The sequence below is a fragment of the Amia ocellicauda genome, chromosome 13 (assembly GCF_036373705.1).
Source record: "Amia ocellicauda isolate fAmiCal2 chromosome 13, fAmiCal2.hap1, whole genome shotgun sequence".
NCBI lineage: Eukaryota > Metazoa > Chordata > Actinopteri > Amiiformes > Amiidae > Amia > Amia ocellicauda.
In genome coordinates, this window is record NC_089862.1 from 3,196,604 (window position 1) to 3,215,630 (window position 19,027).

The 19,027-nt window shown below is 44.3% G+C and overlaps 1 protein-coding gene across 6 annotated transcripts in view; it reads right to left on the bottom strand.

Annotated features, from left to right (window-relative positions):
- loxl3a (lysyl oxidase-like 3a) overlaps window positions 1–19,027 on the bottom strand; it is a 56,972-nt gene that overhangs the window by 15,310 nt on the left and 22,635 nt on the right. For 3 of the 6 annotated variants that reach the window (XM_066719711.1, XM_066719710.1, XM_066719707.1), the window contains exons 4-7: window positions 18,154–18,210; window positions 15,312–15,377; window positions 11,845–12,052; window positions 10,097–10,277 (exon numbers count right to left, since the gene is read on the bottom strand). In XM_066719711.1, the coding sequence (XP_066575808.1) occupies window positions 10,097–10,277; window positions 11,845–12,052; window positions 15,312–15,377; window positions 18,154–18,210 (512 nt within the window). The remainder of the gene's footprint in view (window positions 1–10,096; window positions 10,278–11,844; window positions 12,053–15,311; window positions 15,378–18,153; window positions 18,211–19,027) is intronic. The other 3 variants (XM_066719712.1, XM_066719709.1, XM_066719708.1) reach the window with 2 other exon arrangements.

The following is a 19,027-nucleotide window of genomic DNA, read 5'->3' on the forward strand; positions in this document are numbered from 1 at the left end:
ATTAACTGTTTATATGTACACTAACATGAGGCAATCCATTGGAGATATTCATTTACATGTACTAGGGATGTAATTGGAATACAACTTTAGCACAGGGTCACACTTTAGTACACTTTATTGTCAAGGTTACTGTGAAAACAAAAAGCTCATCTCATTCCTGCCAATGGTAGCGGTAACAAGTATTGCGTGATGTACACAATACTTGCATTTCTAAAACTATTTAAAATTCTACAGGTTCGGCAAAATATACTCCTTGTGCACTTGTTGAACATTAGAAGGCGAGAACAATAATTAGTGTACCGCAATGCCAATTTGAGTCAAATGATTAGCCTGATGCCTTTCGATCATTTTCAAGTCTTTCAAATTTGTAACATAAACGCAGCAGATGCCTTGTTTTTGGATTTAACATGTGCTGAAAGAACCCATCGTTCCTGATTGAGAAAGTGGTGGGATTAAGTGTTTACATGTATAATTTAATTCGGAATTAGTCTGAATTAGTCTATCTGATTCTGGTTATTTAATAAGGTATTATATTCCGATTGAGCTATTAGTCAGATTATTAACAGATTATTAAACTCCATGTAAACATAGCCACAAATTCCTGTAAAGAGTGAGTCAATACTATTTTGTAGCGTGGACCATATTGCCTGGTGTTATCTCTTGAGAGAGTCAGTGATGAGAATTTACTGTGATTATTAAACTAATTATCATCACTGTGTGGCTGGTACAGGCTGGTTTAGGTGCACGGTACCCTGAGTATATAAAACCGATCTAAGCCGAGCCGGAGCCGAAGCTCAGGGACGAGTACAGCACAGAACAGTATTGTTAATAAATGTAACGAAATATACACACAAGACGTGACAAATGTAGCAAAATGTATTTGTGCAGCCAGCCAGTTTTTGAACAAAAAGGCAAGAACACACAGAAAGGTAATCTCACATTTCGATGGACCAAGGCAAAAGAGGCAATGACGAACTTCTTGTGTGCGTCACATTATATACAAAAAGGAAACATGAAGAGGACTGTTTGAGTGACTGACACAGGGGCCTATAGGCAGCTTTGATGTGTTGATGAGGATCTGGAAACAAGTTAAAACCCCTCTTACCCTTGGGGAGTGAAAAATAAACTGATGATGTTCAGACAATCAGCAAGACATCAAGCAGTGATTCAGTAACATTTATCCACTTTCCTTTTAAATGTTTTATCAAAAGCTGATGTCAAGTCCCTTGCCTGGGAAAGTCTAATACCATATATCACACATTTAAAACTACACTTGTCCTTTTTCATACCCACAGATAAACTAAGCATTTATACCAATCCTTTTCTAACATAATCATGTCAGCATTTGGTGGGGAAAAAAAAAAGTGTGAAAAGGTCAAATATTCAAACTTTCCTTTCAAGCCAAATTAAAACACTTTCCCAGACTTGCAGAGAAATACCAGAAAAAAGTAACTGTGGTTTGCCGAGTATGAACTGGCATCTCTGTTTCCTTCTGAAAGGTTCCTGTTCCTGTGGCTTCAAAGGCAGCAGCTGAAACATCTCATGAATGTGCTGTACTGGAGAGCAAACGTGGAGTGTTCTTTACTTTTCCTACCATAAACATCCTCAATCAGACTGACATCTTATGGCTGTGGGTTAGCCCAGTAGCTGAGCAATTCCAGTCATGCAGCTGTATTCACTGCATTGTGACTACAGTACAATTCCGTGCATGTGCACCCTGTACTCCCAAAGGAAGCAAGTAATTTGTATTTGGCCACACATACCCAAGTGGATGCCTAAAATATTCTTACAGTAGGCTTTAACAAAACTGTTCAAAGAAGGTTAGAAAAACACATTAGCAAACTGTGCATAATTCAGAGAGCTGTGCTGACTTTCCATGGATTTGTTTTACATCAATTGTCCATTGACCACAAGCTCAATTCCTCACAAAAAAAAACTGTAGGCACTGTGAAGGGCATGTTTTAGTTTCATTAAGGCTATTAATGATTACAATTTATATTGCAAAGACTGTTACTTCTCTTAAAAAAGAAGACCATGAATATTGTCCACAGATTTCACAACTTTTAAAAATCTAAAATTTTGCCCCCTTGGGCAGTGCTTCCTTTTTCAGATAACCAGGGTTGCATACGCAACATATCGTTATCTTTCAAGTCAGAAGCACTGCCCAGGGGGGAGGGGTTACTATATAACAAAACCATCGCAAGGGATGAGGCAGCGAGCTGATAAGGGAGCCTGCCCCCAGGGTGCACCGCAGCCACCCAGGAGCGAGGACCGTATTCACGCTCTACCAGGAACTGTCTGCAATCACAAAGCAGGGCTACAGAGGTTAATTCTTATGCTCTCTGCTTACAAGAGCAAGGCCGGCTGCTCTACTAGTGCAGCTAGGAGCGATGCCATAATCTACTTGCACAATGTCTGGCGCGGGCAATCAAGCACTTGTGCGGCCTCCACGCAATATCATGGCAGTGGACCCCTGACCCAATAGGAGCGGGGCCACAGACCCAATGAGAAAAATACAATATAATACATAGCTGACTAGTCAACAGAGTAGCTGAGCTGAACAATATACAATATAAACATATCGCGTGACAGCAAGACCTTCATGCTGTCAGTGTGCAGCACAAGAGCATCCAACTCAACTAAACAAGTACAGAGTGGAAGAGCTCCATTATGCTGACAATTTAGATTTCGTACAAATGAACTATATACACCACGGGGCGCAGGAACGAACTCATGCACCGCCCATGGAACACAGGAGCAGTTGACGCCTGCTAGTTAGACCGGCTAACGCAGGGCAACTACAGCTCTTACCGTGTGAATAAATGAACTATGTACACAGCGGGGCACTGGAGAACTCAAGTGCCCTCTACTGGAGGTCAACAGCAGCGGTCCCCTGCTCTAAAGCATAATACAGCCAGAGCGGGCCACAGACCTGCTGACCAATATACAGAGCGGGGTACAGGCCAAACGCATGCACCACCGCAACACAATTATAATGAAAGAACTATATACAGGGCGACCTCATAAGGCAACATGCCTGTAGGCCAAATGACAAGCCCTGGCAACACATTGACAGGGCTGTCTGTACATCCAGGAGCAGCTCGACTGGAAGGCATAGTCCGGTGGAAGGGAAAGACACAGTTCACTAGCTCCCTCAGGAAGCACTTACAGGAGCAGACTGGGAGAGGAAAGGCGGGAGCCAGAGCCCATAGGCTACTGGGGCTCGACTGGAGCCAACACCGGGTTCCCAATGGAAGGGACCGGTCCCATCACATCCAACCTGTAGAACCGGGCAAAAGTAAGCGGCGAGGCCCAAGCTGCAGCCGCACAAATGTCTGCCAAGGGGCCACCTTGAAAAAGGGCCCACGATGTGAACAGGCACCGGGGTCCCGGTGGACTCGTAGGTCATGGTTATGGTGTCCACAATCCAATGTGAGAGGCGCTGCTTTGAAAGCGCCTGGCCCTGTGTCTGCGCTCCATTAGACACAAACAGTTGGTCTGAGCGCCAAATGTCTGAAAATCTGAGGGCCCGCACAGGGCAGAGCAGGTGAAGCCAACTCTCTTGCTTTGAAGCGAAGGGAGGAGGATGAAAAGCCATCAACTCAATAGGCCTGTTGACATGAAATGGAGAGAGCACTTTCGGGAGGAGCGCAGGGTTAGACCGTAGCGTAACCCTGGAACCATCTCTCGCAAAACGGACACACGATGGGTGTACAGACAGGGCGTGTAACTCGCTCACGCGTTTTGCAGAGGTGATTGCCAGCAAAAACACAGTCTTAAGTGACACCAGCTTAAGCTCAGCTGAGTTCAGTGGGGCTTGGGAAAGTGCGTCCAGCACTACATCAAGGCGCCATGTGGGCAGTGAAAGGGTTCAAGGAGGCCGTAGCCGTCGAGCTCCCTTTAAAAACTGCACAGCCAGAAAATGAGACCCAGGAGGCTCGCCTTCAATCCGGACATGACATGCGGAGATGGTGCCAGATACACTTTGAGCGTGGACGGGGACTTGCCCTGGTCCAACAACTCTTGTAGAAATTGCAATATGACCCCGATGGGGCAATTAATTGGGTCTTGACTGCCGTCTTGGCAACAGGTGCTAAACATCCGCCAGCGGTAGGAATACTGCGAATTCGTAGAGGGAGCTCTCGCCGACTGAATAGTGGCAACTACCGCATCCGACAGACCCCGCTCAGGGGCCAGGCACAGAGCTGGAGGAGGCCCAGATTGGGGTGCCAAAGCGTGCCCTGCACCTGGGACAACAAGACTGCTCTCCCTAGGAGCTGCCAAGGCTCTCCTTGGAGGAGGGCGATCAGGTCCGTGAACCAGAATCTGCGAGGCCACCGTGGGGCTATCAGCAGAACTGTCCCTCGTTCTTTCCTGACCTTATCCAGGACCACCGGGAGAAGGGGGAGCGGTGGGAACACATAAAGCAGACAGCACAGCCAAGTGTGGGCTAGCGCGTCGATCCCTAGGGTTCCTGAGCGGTCTCGGACAGAGAACCAAAGTGGGCAGTTTGTGGACTCTGCTGAGGCACGTCTGCCCTGCCGAACCAGCTCCACAGTTGTTGTACCACAAGTGGGTGGATGCACCATTCCGAGACCGGGAGGCCTCCCCGAGAGAGGAGGTCCGCCGCCGTGTTGGACAGGCCTGGGAGGTGAACTGCTCTGATGGAGCGGAACCGTGGCTGCGCCCAGAGAAGCAGACGGCATGCTAGACAGTACAGTCTGCGCGACCGGAGACCTCCTTGCCTGTTGATATAGGCAACCACCGCTGTGTTGTCCGTCCGGACCAACACATGTCTGTCCCGCAGGACTGTCAGGAAATGAGACAGTCCAAGGAGTACTGCTTGTAACTCCAGGATGTTGATATGGAAGGTCCGAGCTGGCTCCGTCCACCTGCCTCAGACTCCACATCCGTTGCAAACTGCTCCCTAACCCTGCTTGGAGGTGTCTGTCGTCATGGCTGCTCGGTGGTAAACTGGCCCCAGGGGCACACCAAGGGTCAAATTGTGGGGGCTCCGCCACCAACGGAGCGCCTTCCAGCACGGCGGAATGACCGTGACTTGGTGTGCTCAATCACGGTGAGGGTACATTCTGAGAGACCTGAACCACCACTGCAACGGCCTCAACTGGAGGAGGCCGAGGGCGAGGGTCTGTGATGCAGTCGCTAGGAGGCCCAGCAGCCTCTGGCAAAGGGACACCATGACTCAGTTGGAAGAGGAAGAGACACATGTATTGAGGCAACTCTCTCTGGTGCCAGCGTGGCGAGCATGGCAACGGAATCGAGGCGCAGTCCGAGGAACTGTGCCTGCTGATTTGGCGTCAGGCGGCTCTTGTCTCGATTGACCCGAAGGCCCAATTTGGAGAGGCGGCCTAAAATCAGCTCCGTGTGTATCCGAACCTGCTCCCTCGAGTGAGAACAAACCAGCCAGTTGTCTAGATAATTGAGGACGCAGACCCCCTGGCAACGCGTGACTCTAGGGACAGGCCGAAGGGGAAAACAGCAAACTCGAACGCTCGGCCCTCGAAGGCGAAGCGGAGAAACTTCCTGTGTGCCTGTGCAATGGGGATGTGAAAGTAAACATCTTTCAGATCCACTGTGTTGAACCATTCACCGGGTTTGATGACCTGGGACATGGTGCACAGTTTGAGCATCTTGAAGCGCAGAACCTTGAGGTGGCGGTTCAGGCGCCTCAGATCCAAGATGGGGCGGAAACCGCCATCTTTCTTGGGCACAAGGAAGAATGGGGAATAAAATCCCTCATGCTGCCCCGGCGGGGGCACTTCGCGGATTGCTTGCTTCTCCAGGAGAGTGACGATTTCGACGCGATGCACCGCACACTGCAACGGGTCCCTCACTCGCGTCCACACCACACCCTGAAAGGGGGGTGGACGTGTCTGAAATTGCAGGGAGTAGCCAACTGATATAATTTGGAGCACCCAAGAGTCTTGGGTGCAGAGTTGCCAATTGGAGAGTTGCTGGGGGGGTGTAAGGGTGGGCCTGAGGCTGCTGGAATGCCGGGGTTCGAGTGGTGGAGGAGGTGGGGTCGGGCCGGGTCCCCTCCTACCACGAGCTGCCGTGGGCCGCCAGGGGCCAGGGCGGCGAGCCTTGGGGGGGCGCCTGCCTGCCAGTGTGACGCTGACGGAGATCGGCAGGTGGGTGGGGCTGTGACCTGGGCTGTAGTCCGGCCTGTGGCCTGGGCTGTGGCCTGGGCTGCCGCAGACGGCCTGCGTTGCTGAACCTGAGGTGCCACTGGGTACACCCGGGCCAGCAGCAGGGACTGCTCCCTCTCCTGAAGAGATAGCATAGCATCTCCTCCACAGAGGGGCCAAAAGTAAAGCCCGGCGAGATAGGGGCGTCCATGAGGCGAGTCCTGTCCGCGCCTGGGACAGCCAAAGCTGGCGGCGCGCCACCCTGTTGCCCTTGCCCCCTGACGCATCACCGTGACCAGCTGATCCACCGCCGCCACTATCTCCAAGATAGGGGGCTGGGTGGGTGATGCGCCATGTTGCTCCGAGTGCTCTGCCAGCTGAGCCAAGTACAAGGTCAGCAGGCTTTCCGTATTTCGCAGGCGAGCTGCCTGGTCTCCAGCCTCATACGCCCTCCGGAGCAGTGTCTCTGTGACGCAACACTGCCTGTTGGGGCAGGCCAGGTTGTGTGGCTCCGCGGACAGCGGAGGCAGGGAGACGAGCGCGGCTATGGTGGAATTTACGCAGGGAAATAAGCCTCCCCTCTCCTGGCTAGGGTGGGGGCTGTCGCCGGATAGTCCCAGGTAGCCCTCAGCTCATCGAGGAGGTCAGGCAGCAGCGGAAGGGCCCGTGTGGGCCGCTGCGTGCGCTGACCCCTCTCGAACCTGGAGCACGGCGGGGCAGGATCAGAGGGCCAGGGGAGCTGAAGAGACTCCACAGCCCTCTGGATGACTGCCCAGAACTCCCTGTCCTGTCCCGTGGGAGCAGGAGAGGGGTCCACGCTCAACAGAGGAGGAGGGATGGGAGCGACCAGCTCCTCCTCCATGAGCTCTGCCTCAAGCTCGGAGTCCTGGCGAGGGTGAGAGGAGCTCATCAACGAGCCGAGCGCACACGCGCATGCACAGGGAAACGTGCAGCAGAGGCGCCGATCAGTGTTTGCACCGGGGACACACAACAACTAGAACACCAGTGGACAAGTGGAGTGCCTAGCAGGCCCGCCGCTGTAAGTGCGTCTCCACCCGGCAACGTTTATATACACGGCGGGGCGCTGTGACACCAACCACACGCAACGTTGCTGTTGCCGGACTGAACACTGTGTATACCAAGTACCAGGTGCTGGATACAAGTGCCGTGTAGGCCCGTAGGCTTAACCACACCGTGTGTGCTGCGGTTTCCGGGGACACCGGGTGACGCGGAGTCCGGGGGCCGCAGGGGCCGAGGGTAGTAGACCACCAGCCGTAGCGGGATCTAAAACCAAGGCACGCACACACGGACCGGGAGGGCTAGCAGTGCTCGTTCTCAGTGAACTGAGAGAGCGAGATCTCCTACAGCCACAGCCGCGGGCTGTAGTGCGGGCGCAAGTCTGCGGAGGAGCACCTCACACGGGCGAGATCTCTTACAACACACTGAGGCTCAGGCCGGGCAGCCGGGCCTCGGATTTTACTGCCGCTGCTAGCGCTCCTGCTGTGGAGGAAAATGCCAGAGTCGGATTAGCTTTCAATAATAATAACTAATAACACAAATAGACACAGACAATAATAATAACGGTGGTGACAGCACAGCCGTGAAGCCAACCAACCGAGTAATAATAATTGTTAATAAACAATCAGAGTCTAATGCACAAGACAAGACACGGAGAGCTCACGTTCTCAGGTCTAGGTGAAGAGGCAAAAGAGGACGAACCTGCGCTGACGTCACGTTTTATAGAACAGGATGTGGGAAGGGACCTGTTCTGAGTGATGAGCGCAGGGGCCAATGGAAGCTTTGATAGAGTGACGTTTCGATCAGGCTCCTACGGAAGTGTGCAGAAACCCCTCCCCCTTGGGCAGTGCTTCCGACTTGAAAGATAACAACCAATTACTGTAGAAAATGAAGAGGTTGGAGTGAGTGGGGTTGCAGATGCAGACAAAGAGCCACAACCCAAAAAAATTATGGTACGTGCTTTGGAAGCAGAAAACGGACAATTTCAAGAAAAATGGACGGACACATTTTTCTTCATGTTGAATGAATCTGGCTCGAAGCCACTTTGATTAATTTGTAACCAGACATTCTGTTTTTAAGCACAATAACCTCGAACGCTATTATACAACAACACATGCATATTTTAATGGTAAATACCCACCTGGTAGTAACCTACAGACAAATGATGAAGCTGGTTGTCAAGGTGGTCAATTTCATTGTATCAAGAGCACTGAATCACAGTTTCGAGCGCTACCGGATGAGTATGAGATGAATTACGGTGACTTGGTTCTGCAGAGCGAGGTGAGATGGTTGTCGCGTGGCAGAATCCTGGAGAGATTTTTGAGTCTCCTTCCTCAGATTTAGGAATTTGTTGAAAGCCAAGGGAGGAGGGAGGAAGAGTTGGAAAACCCAGAGTGGGTAATGAAGCTGGCATTTTTGACTGACACCACCTGTCAATTGAATGAACTGAATCTCCAATTACAAGGGAAACATTAACTTCCAGGTAACATGCTGCGTATTGTAATGACATTTCAAAACAAGATCACGGCACTGTTCGTATCTGACAGAGAGTTTGTGCACTTTCCAAAACTCTAAGAAATCACAACACAAGAGCCAGAGCTGTTGAAACATTTCAACTACAATTAATTTGTGCAGGTATTGGAGGAATTGAGGGCAGAGTTTGAATCTAGTTTCAAAGATGTGAACGAGCACAAGGACTTTTCCAACTTCATTGAAAGCCGGTTCAATGTCCCAGCGTCAATACCTGTCATCACAGAACTCTGTTCTAACCGTGCAAAACTGGAGAGTGAAATCATTGATCTTCAGGCAAATGACATCCTTCTGTCTGAACTTCAGTCAGGTATTCATCATTTCTGGAACATGGTTCCTGACACAGAATATCCAGCTGTCAAACACTGTGTGAAAAGAGTGCTGTCCTTTTTTGTCAGTACATATGCATGTGAAGCAACCTTTAAAACAATGAACATTGTGAAAAGAAAGCAGAGGAACAGACTGACAAAAGAGCATTTGGACTGCCTCACAAGGAATGCTATGATGGATTACAAATACTGTATGGAAAGGGTCAAGGCACACTTCCGCTCATCCAGCTTTAAATGTAAGTTTTGAAAATCGAATGTATTGTATTATTATTATTATTATTATTATTATTATTATTATTATTATTATTACTACATATGTATTATTTTGCTTAAAACATGAATAGGTGGCATCAGATTACATTTTTGGTTTCTAATAATGAAGCCTATATTGTTCATTGCACATGCAGACTTCTATTTAGATAACCTAGCTGTTATATAACACACTTGTATTAAGGATTGCATTATTTTGTCTTGTAGGTGGTGTGGTGGCCCCTCACAATGATGTCTTATTGGCCAAAGTGGCCCCCACTGGAAAAATAGTGAACTGTGAAAATTCTGCCTTAGAGGGGAGGGTCACTGCAAATCATTACAGAGTGAAACATTTCTATCCTGATGGGAGTGGTCTCTTCCAGGATGATAATGCCTCCATCCACAGGTCAGGAGGGGTCATTGAATGGTTTGAGGAGTATGAAAATGATGTGAATCATATGCTATGGCCTTCGCAGTCACCAGATCTCAACCCAATTGAACACCTATGGGAGACTTTGGAGCGACGTGTTATACAGTGCTTTCCACCACAATCATCAAAACATCAAATGAGGGAATATCTTTTGAAAGAATGGTGTTCATCCTCCAGTAGAGTTCCAGAGACTCGTAGAATCTGTGCCAAGCGCACTGAAACTGTTCTGGGGCTTGTGGTGCCCTACACCTTACTGAGACACTTTTTCCTTTTTCACCCATCTGTACATATTTCACACATACCTAAGATACCAAATGTACTCTATGAAAACTAATATTGACTAATAAGACTGAAATCTGAACAGTTAGCCATGCTGTGTGCTGTTCTCTCACCTTGACCCATCCTTGCGCCAGTCAGAGCCTCTTTAGCACTGCCGAATCCCAGCTCCCTACAGACTACACTGGCTGCCTGCAGACTCCAGCGGTCATCACAGACTGTGCCCCACTCATTGTTATTCAGGACCTCCACACGGCCTTCTCCAATCTTGGCTCCACCCTTCAACCGCACACGGAACTACAAGAAATTAAAACCAAGAGAAGTTCTTGCGTATGTTCAGCAACATTTCAAATGTTTTGTTTTTCCTTCCTTGTAAAATAATAACGTTCCAAAACCAAAAAGGCAAAAAGAACTTTGATAAAATTAGTTGCTTCTGTCCTTAGGAGAAACTGAGTCATCTGAACTGCTGGAATCATTGTAAACAGACAATCATTTTGAGGACATTTACCCAAAACAACATGAGGGCTTTTGTCTTACAACTATTGTGGTTTTCTACATTTATTCAAGTGCTGTTTTGCATCAATCCTCAGTGTTTTCAATACCCTTCTCAGGATCTGATTACGCTGGATCTGTCTTCCTGTTTTTTTAATCACATGTTAAATGACAAGATTTGTTGTGAACATTGCCTGTAATTACATTTCTTTTCAGATTAGTAATGAAAGCATCTTTTAACAGTCATTACAAATTATCCTTTGATGGAAATACTGTCTTAGTGGTAACCAGCCAATGACTGTCCACCACTGCCTGAGCAAGATCACTTAAACTGATTTCCACAGCCTCTTGTGCCCCATTTCCACTGGCAAATGGACGTGTTTTGTGGATGGTTAACTATTTATCTGAAGGATAATAATCGGATCGGTAGAAGCAGATTGTATTAATATTTTATGAACAACTGGAGAGTGTTTCAAGCTGTCATTTTGTGAATGGTGTGCAGGGACAATCCGCAGAGACTATCAGTTGTGAAGGCGAACATGATTCAGTTAATGTGTGTCCATTTACAAGTTAAATTAATGAATAAATAAATACAGTAGATCTGGGTTTCCCTCTAAAACATTAAGGACTGGTTTAATAAATGTGTCCATAAGTCCATAAACGCCATGACTGAGATGTGCACACTTCAGTTAAATTATAACCTGCTATATTGTAGCTGGATGATTAATCATGAAACGTGTGTATTTTGTTTCAACTGTAACTTATCCAGGTTAAGGACGTCTGCTAAGTAAATTATAAATAATATGGCAAAAAGTATTGTTTGCAGTTACAAAACTGCAGAAAGAGTAATAAGTTAAGGGAGTCATGTTGTGAAATACATATATACTAGCACAAATGATGATGATAATAATAATACTAAATAGCAAATATGTAGTTATTGTTGCACATGGAAACATATTCTTATGGGAACGTGCTTGTTTGAATATAACCACTATACATGTTTAGCTCTTCCTAATATCTCTTAACAGAAACGTGTATTTATTACGCTGTTTACAATCATGTAAAGCAGAAACAATAAAATAGACACAAAAATATTTTCCACATCAGGCTGTATCGCTCGTAGTGTTGTTCTCTTTGTTTTTAAAACGAAACACTAAACCAAACCCACAGTCGCTCTGCTTCTCCCATAAGAGGGGATGGACTTCACAACGGCCTGGTGTTCCAAAAGCTCTGGGACGCGTCTGGCACAGCACGGACACTACGCCAGTGGAACCCAGGCATTGGACAGAAAAGTTCTACCCCACAAGCACAGAACAGCAATTTATATTACTCAGTCAATTGTTCTTTATTTTGATTGAGTCCCACACATTACCGTTGACTTCTGCTTCTTCTTCTGACTGTTGCTCGCGGAGAATTGAGGCCCTGGTACACAGCTCACTACCACAGGCATGCCTCCCTCACAGCTGGCTGTGGCATTACCCTTGTTAAACTGCAGGGGGCACACTGACAGGTGGACCTCATTCCCGGTGCAAGCCACGGAGCGAAGCAGGTAGTGGTTCTGCTGCCTCGCAGTATACAGCCTGGGTGAAGAGAGGTCAAGAGATCACCCGAGACTATCAAAACGACCACCCAGCCAGTGACAGGCTGGCTTCGACTGCCCTCTTACCTCTTCATTCTAGAGTGTGCCAGTGACCCACCACTCGACATACAATGTATTTAATACAATGCAACATGAACAACAGTGTTATTTATAACATACAGACTTCTGTATAAAATCACATTATATTATTTTAGTATGTTGATTTTAACAGTTCATCACATCAGGTTTGATATAAACACAATATATATATATATATATATATATATTTTAAACACTGAACCATAAGGCAAAATCGCAAAAATACATCAAAAAATTAAAATAAATGGGGCGTTGTCTTTAAACCCTTATTTGTCCTGAACAGAGAATCCTCACAGCACCTCTTTCTTGTCAAATGGATGCCTTAAAACAGGAAACGCAGATTCTTCTTTCTTCTCTCTATAGCTCCCTGGAAACATGTTTCTCATATACAGTCATGACTGTGAATATTTCCAATTTTGAACTCAATTCAATTTGTAAACCTGAAATTGGAAGGCATGCCACAAGATATCACAGATACAGGCAAGGCATGATTTAAAGCCAGAATATGTATAAGCATTTTATACATTGTGCTTAAACTATATAGGATATATAGTCAGTTATTCTAATTAAGAAAAACGTGAACAAAGAAATCATGAAAGGAAAAAAGTTAATTACAGAACACACTAAACCCTGTAAACACTGACTTTCTTCACCTATAAAAAATGTTCACATTAACTGAGAGACAGCACCGATATTATGTATAAAACAATTAGTAATTACCTATATACATAAAATACGTAAAAAATACGTAAAAAAAAGCTTGGCAACTTCAGTTCTGGAGGGCTTCAGAGCAGTATATTTGTATTTGTATTTTTTTACTTTGTTATTTTAATTGAACCATTTATTGCAAAAACAGTTATGTCAACTAGTCTTTTGCAGCCTTTTGCAGTAACTGGAACATAAAACCTGATTGAATTTGGGACTGGCCATTATTCTGAATTAATTATTTGTTTAAAGCAGATTACACTGTTAGGAAGCCTTTTCACAGACAACCTGATATTATCCAGCATTGAAATGCAAAGACAGCATCTTGAGTAGCTTTTCAGACCGAGTGTGTCCTTTTAGAATCTAGCAGTGAGCACCCCATTCACACTGAAACAAATGCTGTCTTTTTGGTGGCATTTAGTTGATGGCAATGTCTGTGTCAAAGGGTTTATGCTGGCATTTCAACAACAACAGTTTTCCACCTCGGGACCTAGTCTAAATGCTAGCATTTTTTCGGAAATGGATCTGTGTGAATGGAGCAGGAAAATGATTGCCGGCACGTCCTTGCATTGTTGACGCAGTACGTCAGTCAACTAGCGTAACCAATGAGAATTGGGGTGCAAAAATGTCGGAGGTTGAAAATAAAGTAGTCACAACAATTCTGAGTGTTACTGATTAACCAACAGCTGGTGATGTATGCAATTCTAACTGTTGTCACACTTATGTCAGAAGTTATATACCAATAAATCATGCAAAACATAATATCTCTATACAGGCAAATGTGTTAGACTGCATTACAATGTACACTGATGGTGTTATTTAATTTGATTTTAAGGCAGTAATGTCAGACTTAAAATAAAACAAGTTATTTTGAGCAATCAATCAATTGCAGATATGCACAAGCAAACACAATGTAGAGTCATGCCTTTTTTCTAATTTAATTTTATTTAACATTGCTGCAGTATATGTCAAGACCCCACACAATGCCTCTCGTTACGCGACCATGAACCGAGAGCCAAGTTTTATTCTGGGTCCACTGGTTCAAATTCCCTGTGACTGCTGGGTCCAGTGACCAAACCGCAAAAACACACAACCATACAACCTGATGAACTGGTCATAGAGCGAAAATGCGTTTGCGTTTCCCTCCTGACTATTTGTTCTTGGTTAGTAGGAACCAAACCAGGACACCCTGGTTAGAACCAATTAAACACAATCTAAGGAACCTGGCAAAAAGAGGAAATGATTGAACTTTTACAGACACGTCCAGAATATCAGTCCACGTCTCCTCTCCCGAATCCACAGGTTTCTTGTAGCATCTCGTTAGCAAGGCTACAGCACTAATGCTGGCATTCTCTGTTTTCTGTGTGAATGGGCACATCCTGCATTTTGACATCTTTCAATGCCAGTGTGAATGGGGGTGCAACAGGAAAAAAGAACACAAATGTTGCCTGCATTTTGCTGCCATTTCAGTGTGAATGGGGTTTATGTCTATGTGTGTCTTACAGCCACAGAATACACAAGCCAGAGGTATTCAGCATGCAGTGGGCAGAGGGGAGGGTCATGGCAGGGCAAATGCAGCTCTCAGGACTCTCTGAGTAAAGTCTGAGAGGCAGAGAGAGACTGCTTCCATTAGACCCCTTCTCTTCATAACTAATCTGTGAGTAATTATCTCCAGTGAATGTGGCAAGCTATCACTGGTGAAAGGAAAGTCATTATTGTTTTTCTCATTAGTTTGCTGCCATTTATTTTAGGAGAGGCAGTGCTCTGCAGTTCTGACTGAGGAAAAGAAGCTGGGCGTACTAATGCAAACAACTTAATTCAGATTAAAATATGGGAGTATGTGCCTGCCTTCTCATTTTCCATTTCTGTTTGTGTGTCATGGGGCAGCCTTAGTGCTGGTGAGGTACAGAGAGTCTCAATTGCTGAGATCACATGAGACTCAAGTGTAGTCTGCGTAGTCAGAATCAGACGGACAAACGCAATATGACAAATGATACTCCCCCTGGACTAGGACGAGTGATGCCACAGTAACAGAATCAGGTGTACAATGATCCCTGTTACGGAAGTACAACTGCTGCTCTGGTCTACATGCCTTTTAAAAAGGATTTTAAATTGCAAGAAAAGCAATTGGCTTTCACTTTACCAGTTTTCAAGTGTATGTAAACACAGGCATTGACTGTATTATTAGTGTAGATCTATCAGATGGAGATATTTAACCACCAGATATTTAAGGTTGGTTAGGGGATCCCAGGATTTGATCATCTGGACATGTATATACTGTTTGTAGAGTAGTATATGCTGCCCTTTAGCATGATCAAACTGGAGGCCCTTGGTATAAATCCAAGAGTAATGAGAAGTGATTAATTGAACTAATCAGCGTAATGCTGCTACCAGCGGGAAGACACTTTATTTTACATTTGGGGAAAAATGACTTGTATGATTTTTCCCCAGATTACCTTTTGCCTGACACAGAGCCCTCATTGTGTTTAGGTTTAGATTTAGATTTAGGTTTCGGTTTCTGCCTGCAAAGCAAAAATTGATTAGGAATCCTTACAGCCAAATCATTTCTTAAGAAATAGATAGAGTACATTACATACTGAAACTTTCTTTTTTTAAATGACATTGTTTTCACATTTTTACAAATAAATAATTGTAAATGATAATATATACAATACAAAGCACATATATATACGCTGATCAGCCATAACATTATGACCACTGACAGGTGAAGTGAATAACACTGATAATCTCGTTATTATGGCACCTGTCAGTGGGTGGGATATATTAGGCAGCAAGTGAACATTTTGTCCTCAAAGTTGATGCGTTAGAAGCAGGAAAAATGGGCAAGCGTAAAGATCTGAGTGACTTTGACAAGGGCCAAATTGTGATGGCTAGATGACTGGGTCAGAGCATCTCCAAAAACTGCAGCTCTTGTGCACCCCGGTCTGCAATGGTCAGTATCTATCAAAAGTGGTCCAAGGAAAGAAAAGCGGTGAACCGGCAACAGGGTCATGGGCGGCCAAGGCTCATTGATGCACATGGGGAGCGAAGACTGGCCCATGTGGTCCGATCCAACAGACGAGCTACTGTAGCTCAAATTGCTGAAAAAGTTAATGCTGATTCTGATAGAAAGGTGTCAGAACACACAGTGCATCGCAGTTTGTTGCATATGGGGCTGCGTAGCCGCAGACCAGTCAGGGTGCCCATGCTGACCCCTGTACACTGCCGAAAGCACCTACAATTGGCACATGAGCATCAGAACTGGACCACGGAGCAATGGAGGAAGGTGGCCTGATCTGATGAATCACGAGTTCAAGGTGTTGTCTTGGCCTTCAAATTCCCCAGATCTCAATCCAATCGAGGATCTTAAAGGATCTGCTGCTAACGTCTTGGTGCCAGATACCACAGCACACCTTCAGAGGTCTAGTGGAGTCTATGCCTCGACTGGCTGTTATGGCAGCAAAAGGGGGACCTACACAATATTAGGCAGGTGGTCATAATGTTATGGCTGATCGGTGTATATATACATATATATATATATTGCTAGACATAATCTCTGGCATGTTATATAAACATACACATCATGTCAGATAGACTAAGTATGTACATCTTGGCTCAAGTACAATTACAGTACATATATTACAAATACATTTCTGACAAAGTATTTTAAGACTTCTCAAATCACAAACATTAAAACAATTCCAAAAGATAATACAGATAATTAGATAATTATACATTTCACTGGTGTTACTTGTGCATCACAATCCAGTTTAATTCAATGCAATTTAACTAAATCCCTCTCAGTGTTAAATTATACAAACATGCTCTGCAATTCTGGCAGCCAATGAAGCAATACCTCAGACTGGGTGAATGAAACTTGATATGGATTGTGTACATCAGTGTTCTTTTCATCCATGTCTTAGTCTCTAACAACTCTCTCAAAGAAAGGGTTAATTTAAAGGCGATATTAAGAAGAAAGTGTTTCTTGAAATTTGTAACACTAGAAACATTGTGTTAAAGATTATTTCAATGTACTAAATATATATATCTGAAGCAAATATATGTTTTAGAATTTAGTTTTCATTCTTCCAATGGGGTTTGTGCAAAAACAAATTTCCATTTTCCAGTCAAGATAGCCTCAGATATTAAAAGGAAATGTTAACATTATCATTAACATAATGTTAACTCAATAGATGGTTCAATACACAGCTAAAACATTTAAGAAAGGTTTCAAAAATGTACTTAGGTGGCCCTTCTAACTTCATCTCATATACCAATGGGGATGAATGGTATTGCACCTAAGTACTTTAACCCTTAGTTAAATATTTTAATTGAGTGCATAAAGCATCCCGTTGCTGGTTACCGTACAAATATAATGAAATTACATGTAATTTCCTTTTAACAAGCACACAAGCAAGCAAGCTACTTTCTTCTGTACACAAGCCAAGGCAACTGTACTGATATATATACATTATAAATTGAGTGACATTGTCAATATACAGTGAATGGGATGGGACAACACAAAGTCTTTGAAGCTTTGCAAAGATGTAATATTCTGGGTAGGGAAATTAGACAATTGTAATTTTTAAAAATAGGTTTGATTGACATTCACATTTCAGTTAAGCTTTTGGAAATAGTGACTATACTGTCCCTATACTGTAATAAAGGTTTCATAAGTTGGTTTAATGCAGAACAGATCTAAGAATGATGACGGCATATTTAAATGTTGTCCCATTCCTTAGAGACTCTCAACATTATTAACTGTATTGAACCTTACTAGACAACTCAATGGAACCGACTCAATGCTTATATTAAGTTTAATAAAACATAACCATGCAAATCACTAAGTAGCTAATTATATAACTTTATTATAAACAATGTCAACTTTACGGTGGCTATATGGTACCTGAAACAGACACGAAACTTTAAGTTTGAGACTGAGGTGTTTAAGAGGAATGTTATGTGCAAATATAAGTGTTGCTGTCTGTAACCAGGCATTAAACTCTATAGCACTATTTTGTCCTGGAATTAATATGTCTGCACCATTACATTTGATAAAAGCAGAGTTCACAGAGATGCATTGAGTTCTACTTTAGAAGGTTCAAGTGAAACAATGAAAAAAGTCTCTGTCCAACATGCTGGAGCTGTGACACATTCTCCTTGCTGAGCAGACTGCTTTGCAAGGTGTTAACAACAAAGAACAAGACGGAATTATTTGCTCACAGACTTCACAAAACAAGAAACACAAGTTCGCTGGTGGGAAAAACACAATGCAGATTTTACCCTCTCAAGAATTACCTTAAACCGGACCCAATAATCTTTGGTTTTGCCTTAGCTGCCCTCTTTTTAATTTGTCTGTAATAATGAAGAAGTAAAACCCAGTCAACCTACACAGCCCAAAGAAAAAGCAGCACTGACATTTATACTTACAAACAGATGTATAGCACTTGAAAACAAAATAAACTCAATAACATTTTTTAAAACCCATAAAAGTACAATTTAGGAAAATACCTGTGAATCAACACCTAACCTTTAGAATGTAGAATAATTTCTGAAAGTCTTCTGCTTTTCTGCAGCAATGCAGGTTTCGTTTCTCATGGTATATATGATTTCCACAAGAACATGATATTTTGCTTGGAGTACACCTACCTAGTAGTTTTCTGTTTCAAGGTGCCTGATGCTTTCATTCTATGGAAAATAGGCATCAAGTACAGAGAATGTAATTTACTACTGGTGGGTGCGTAGATGTTTACATGTGATCTGGGCTCACTTTAAAGGAAAACAAAGTTGGAGCACTAAGTTACTGTTTTCTTTCTCTTCCCCCTCAACAGTTTAACCTGTTGCCATACGTTTTTAAATAAAAATCCATAGGGAATAAAACACTATTTCAACATAAGTATTTTAGCAGTCAATATTCTGTGAATCAGAAAGCACATTGAAGAATAAATATGTGCTTTCACTGATGGAAAGGAATTCAGCAGCACAGCTGTTTTAAGTTATTGTCCATTGCATGATACGTTGTGGTCGAATCTCCTCACAGCACTCTATGTTCGTCACACTTCCGAAAAGGATTCCATACTCAGGAGCCCATAATAATTCATCACAATAGACAGACACTAAAAGCACTTGATTCTCCACATTGTCAGGGAGGCTACAACCAGCAGACACATGG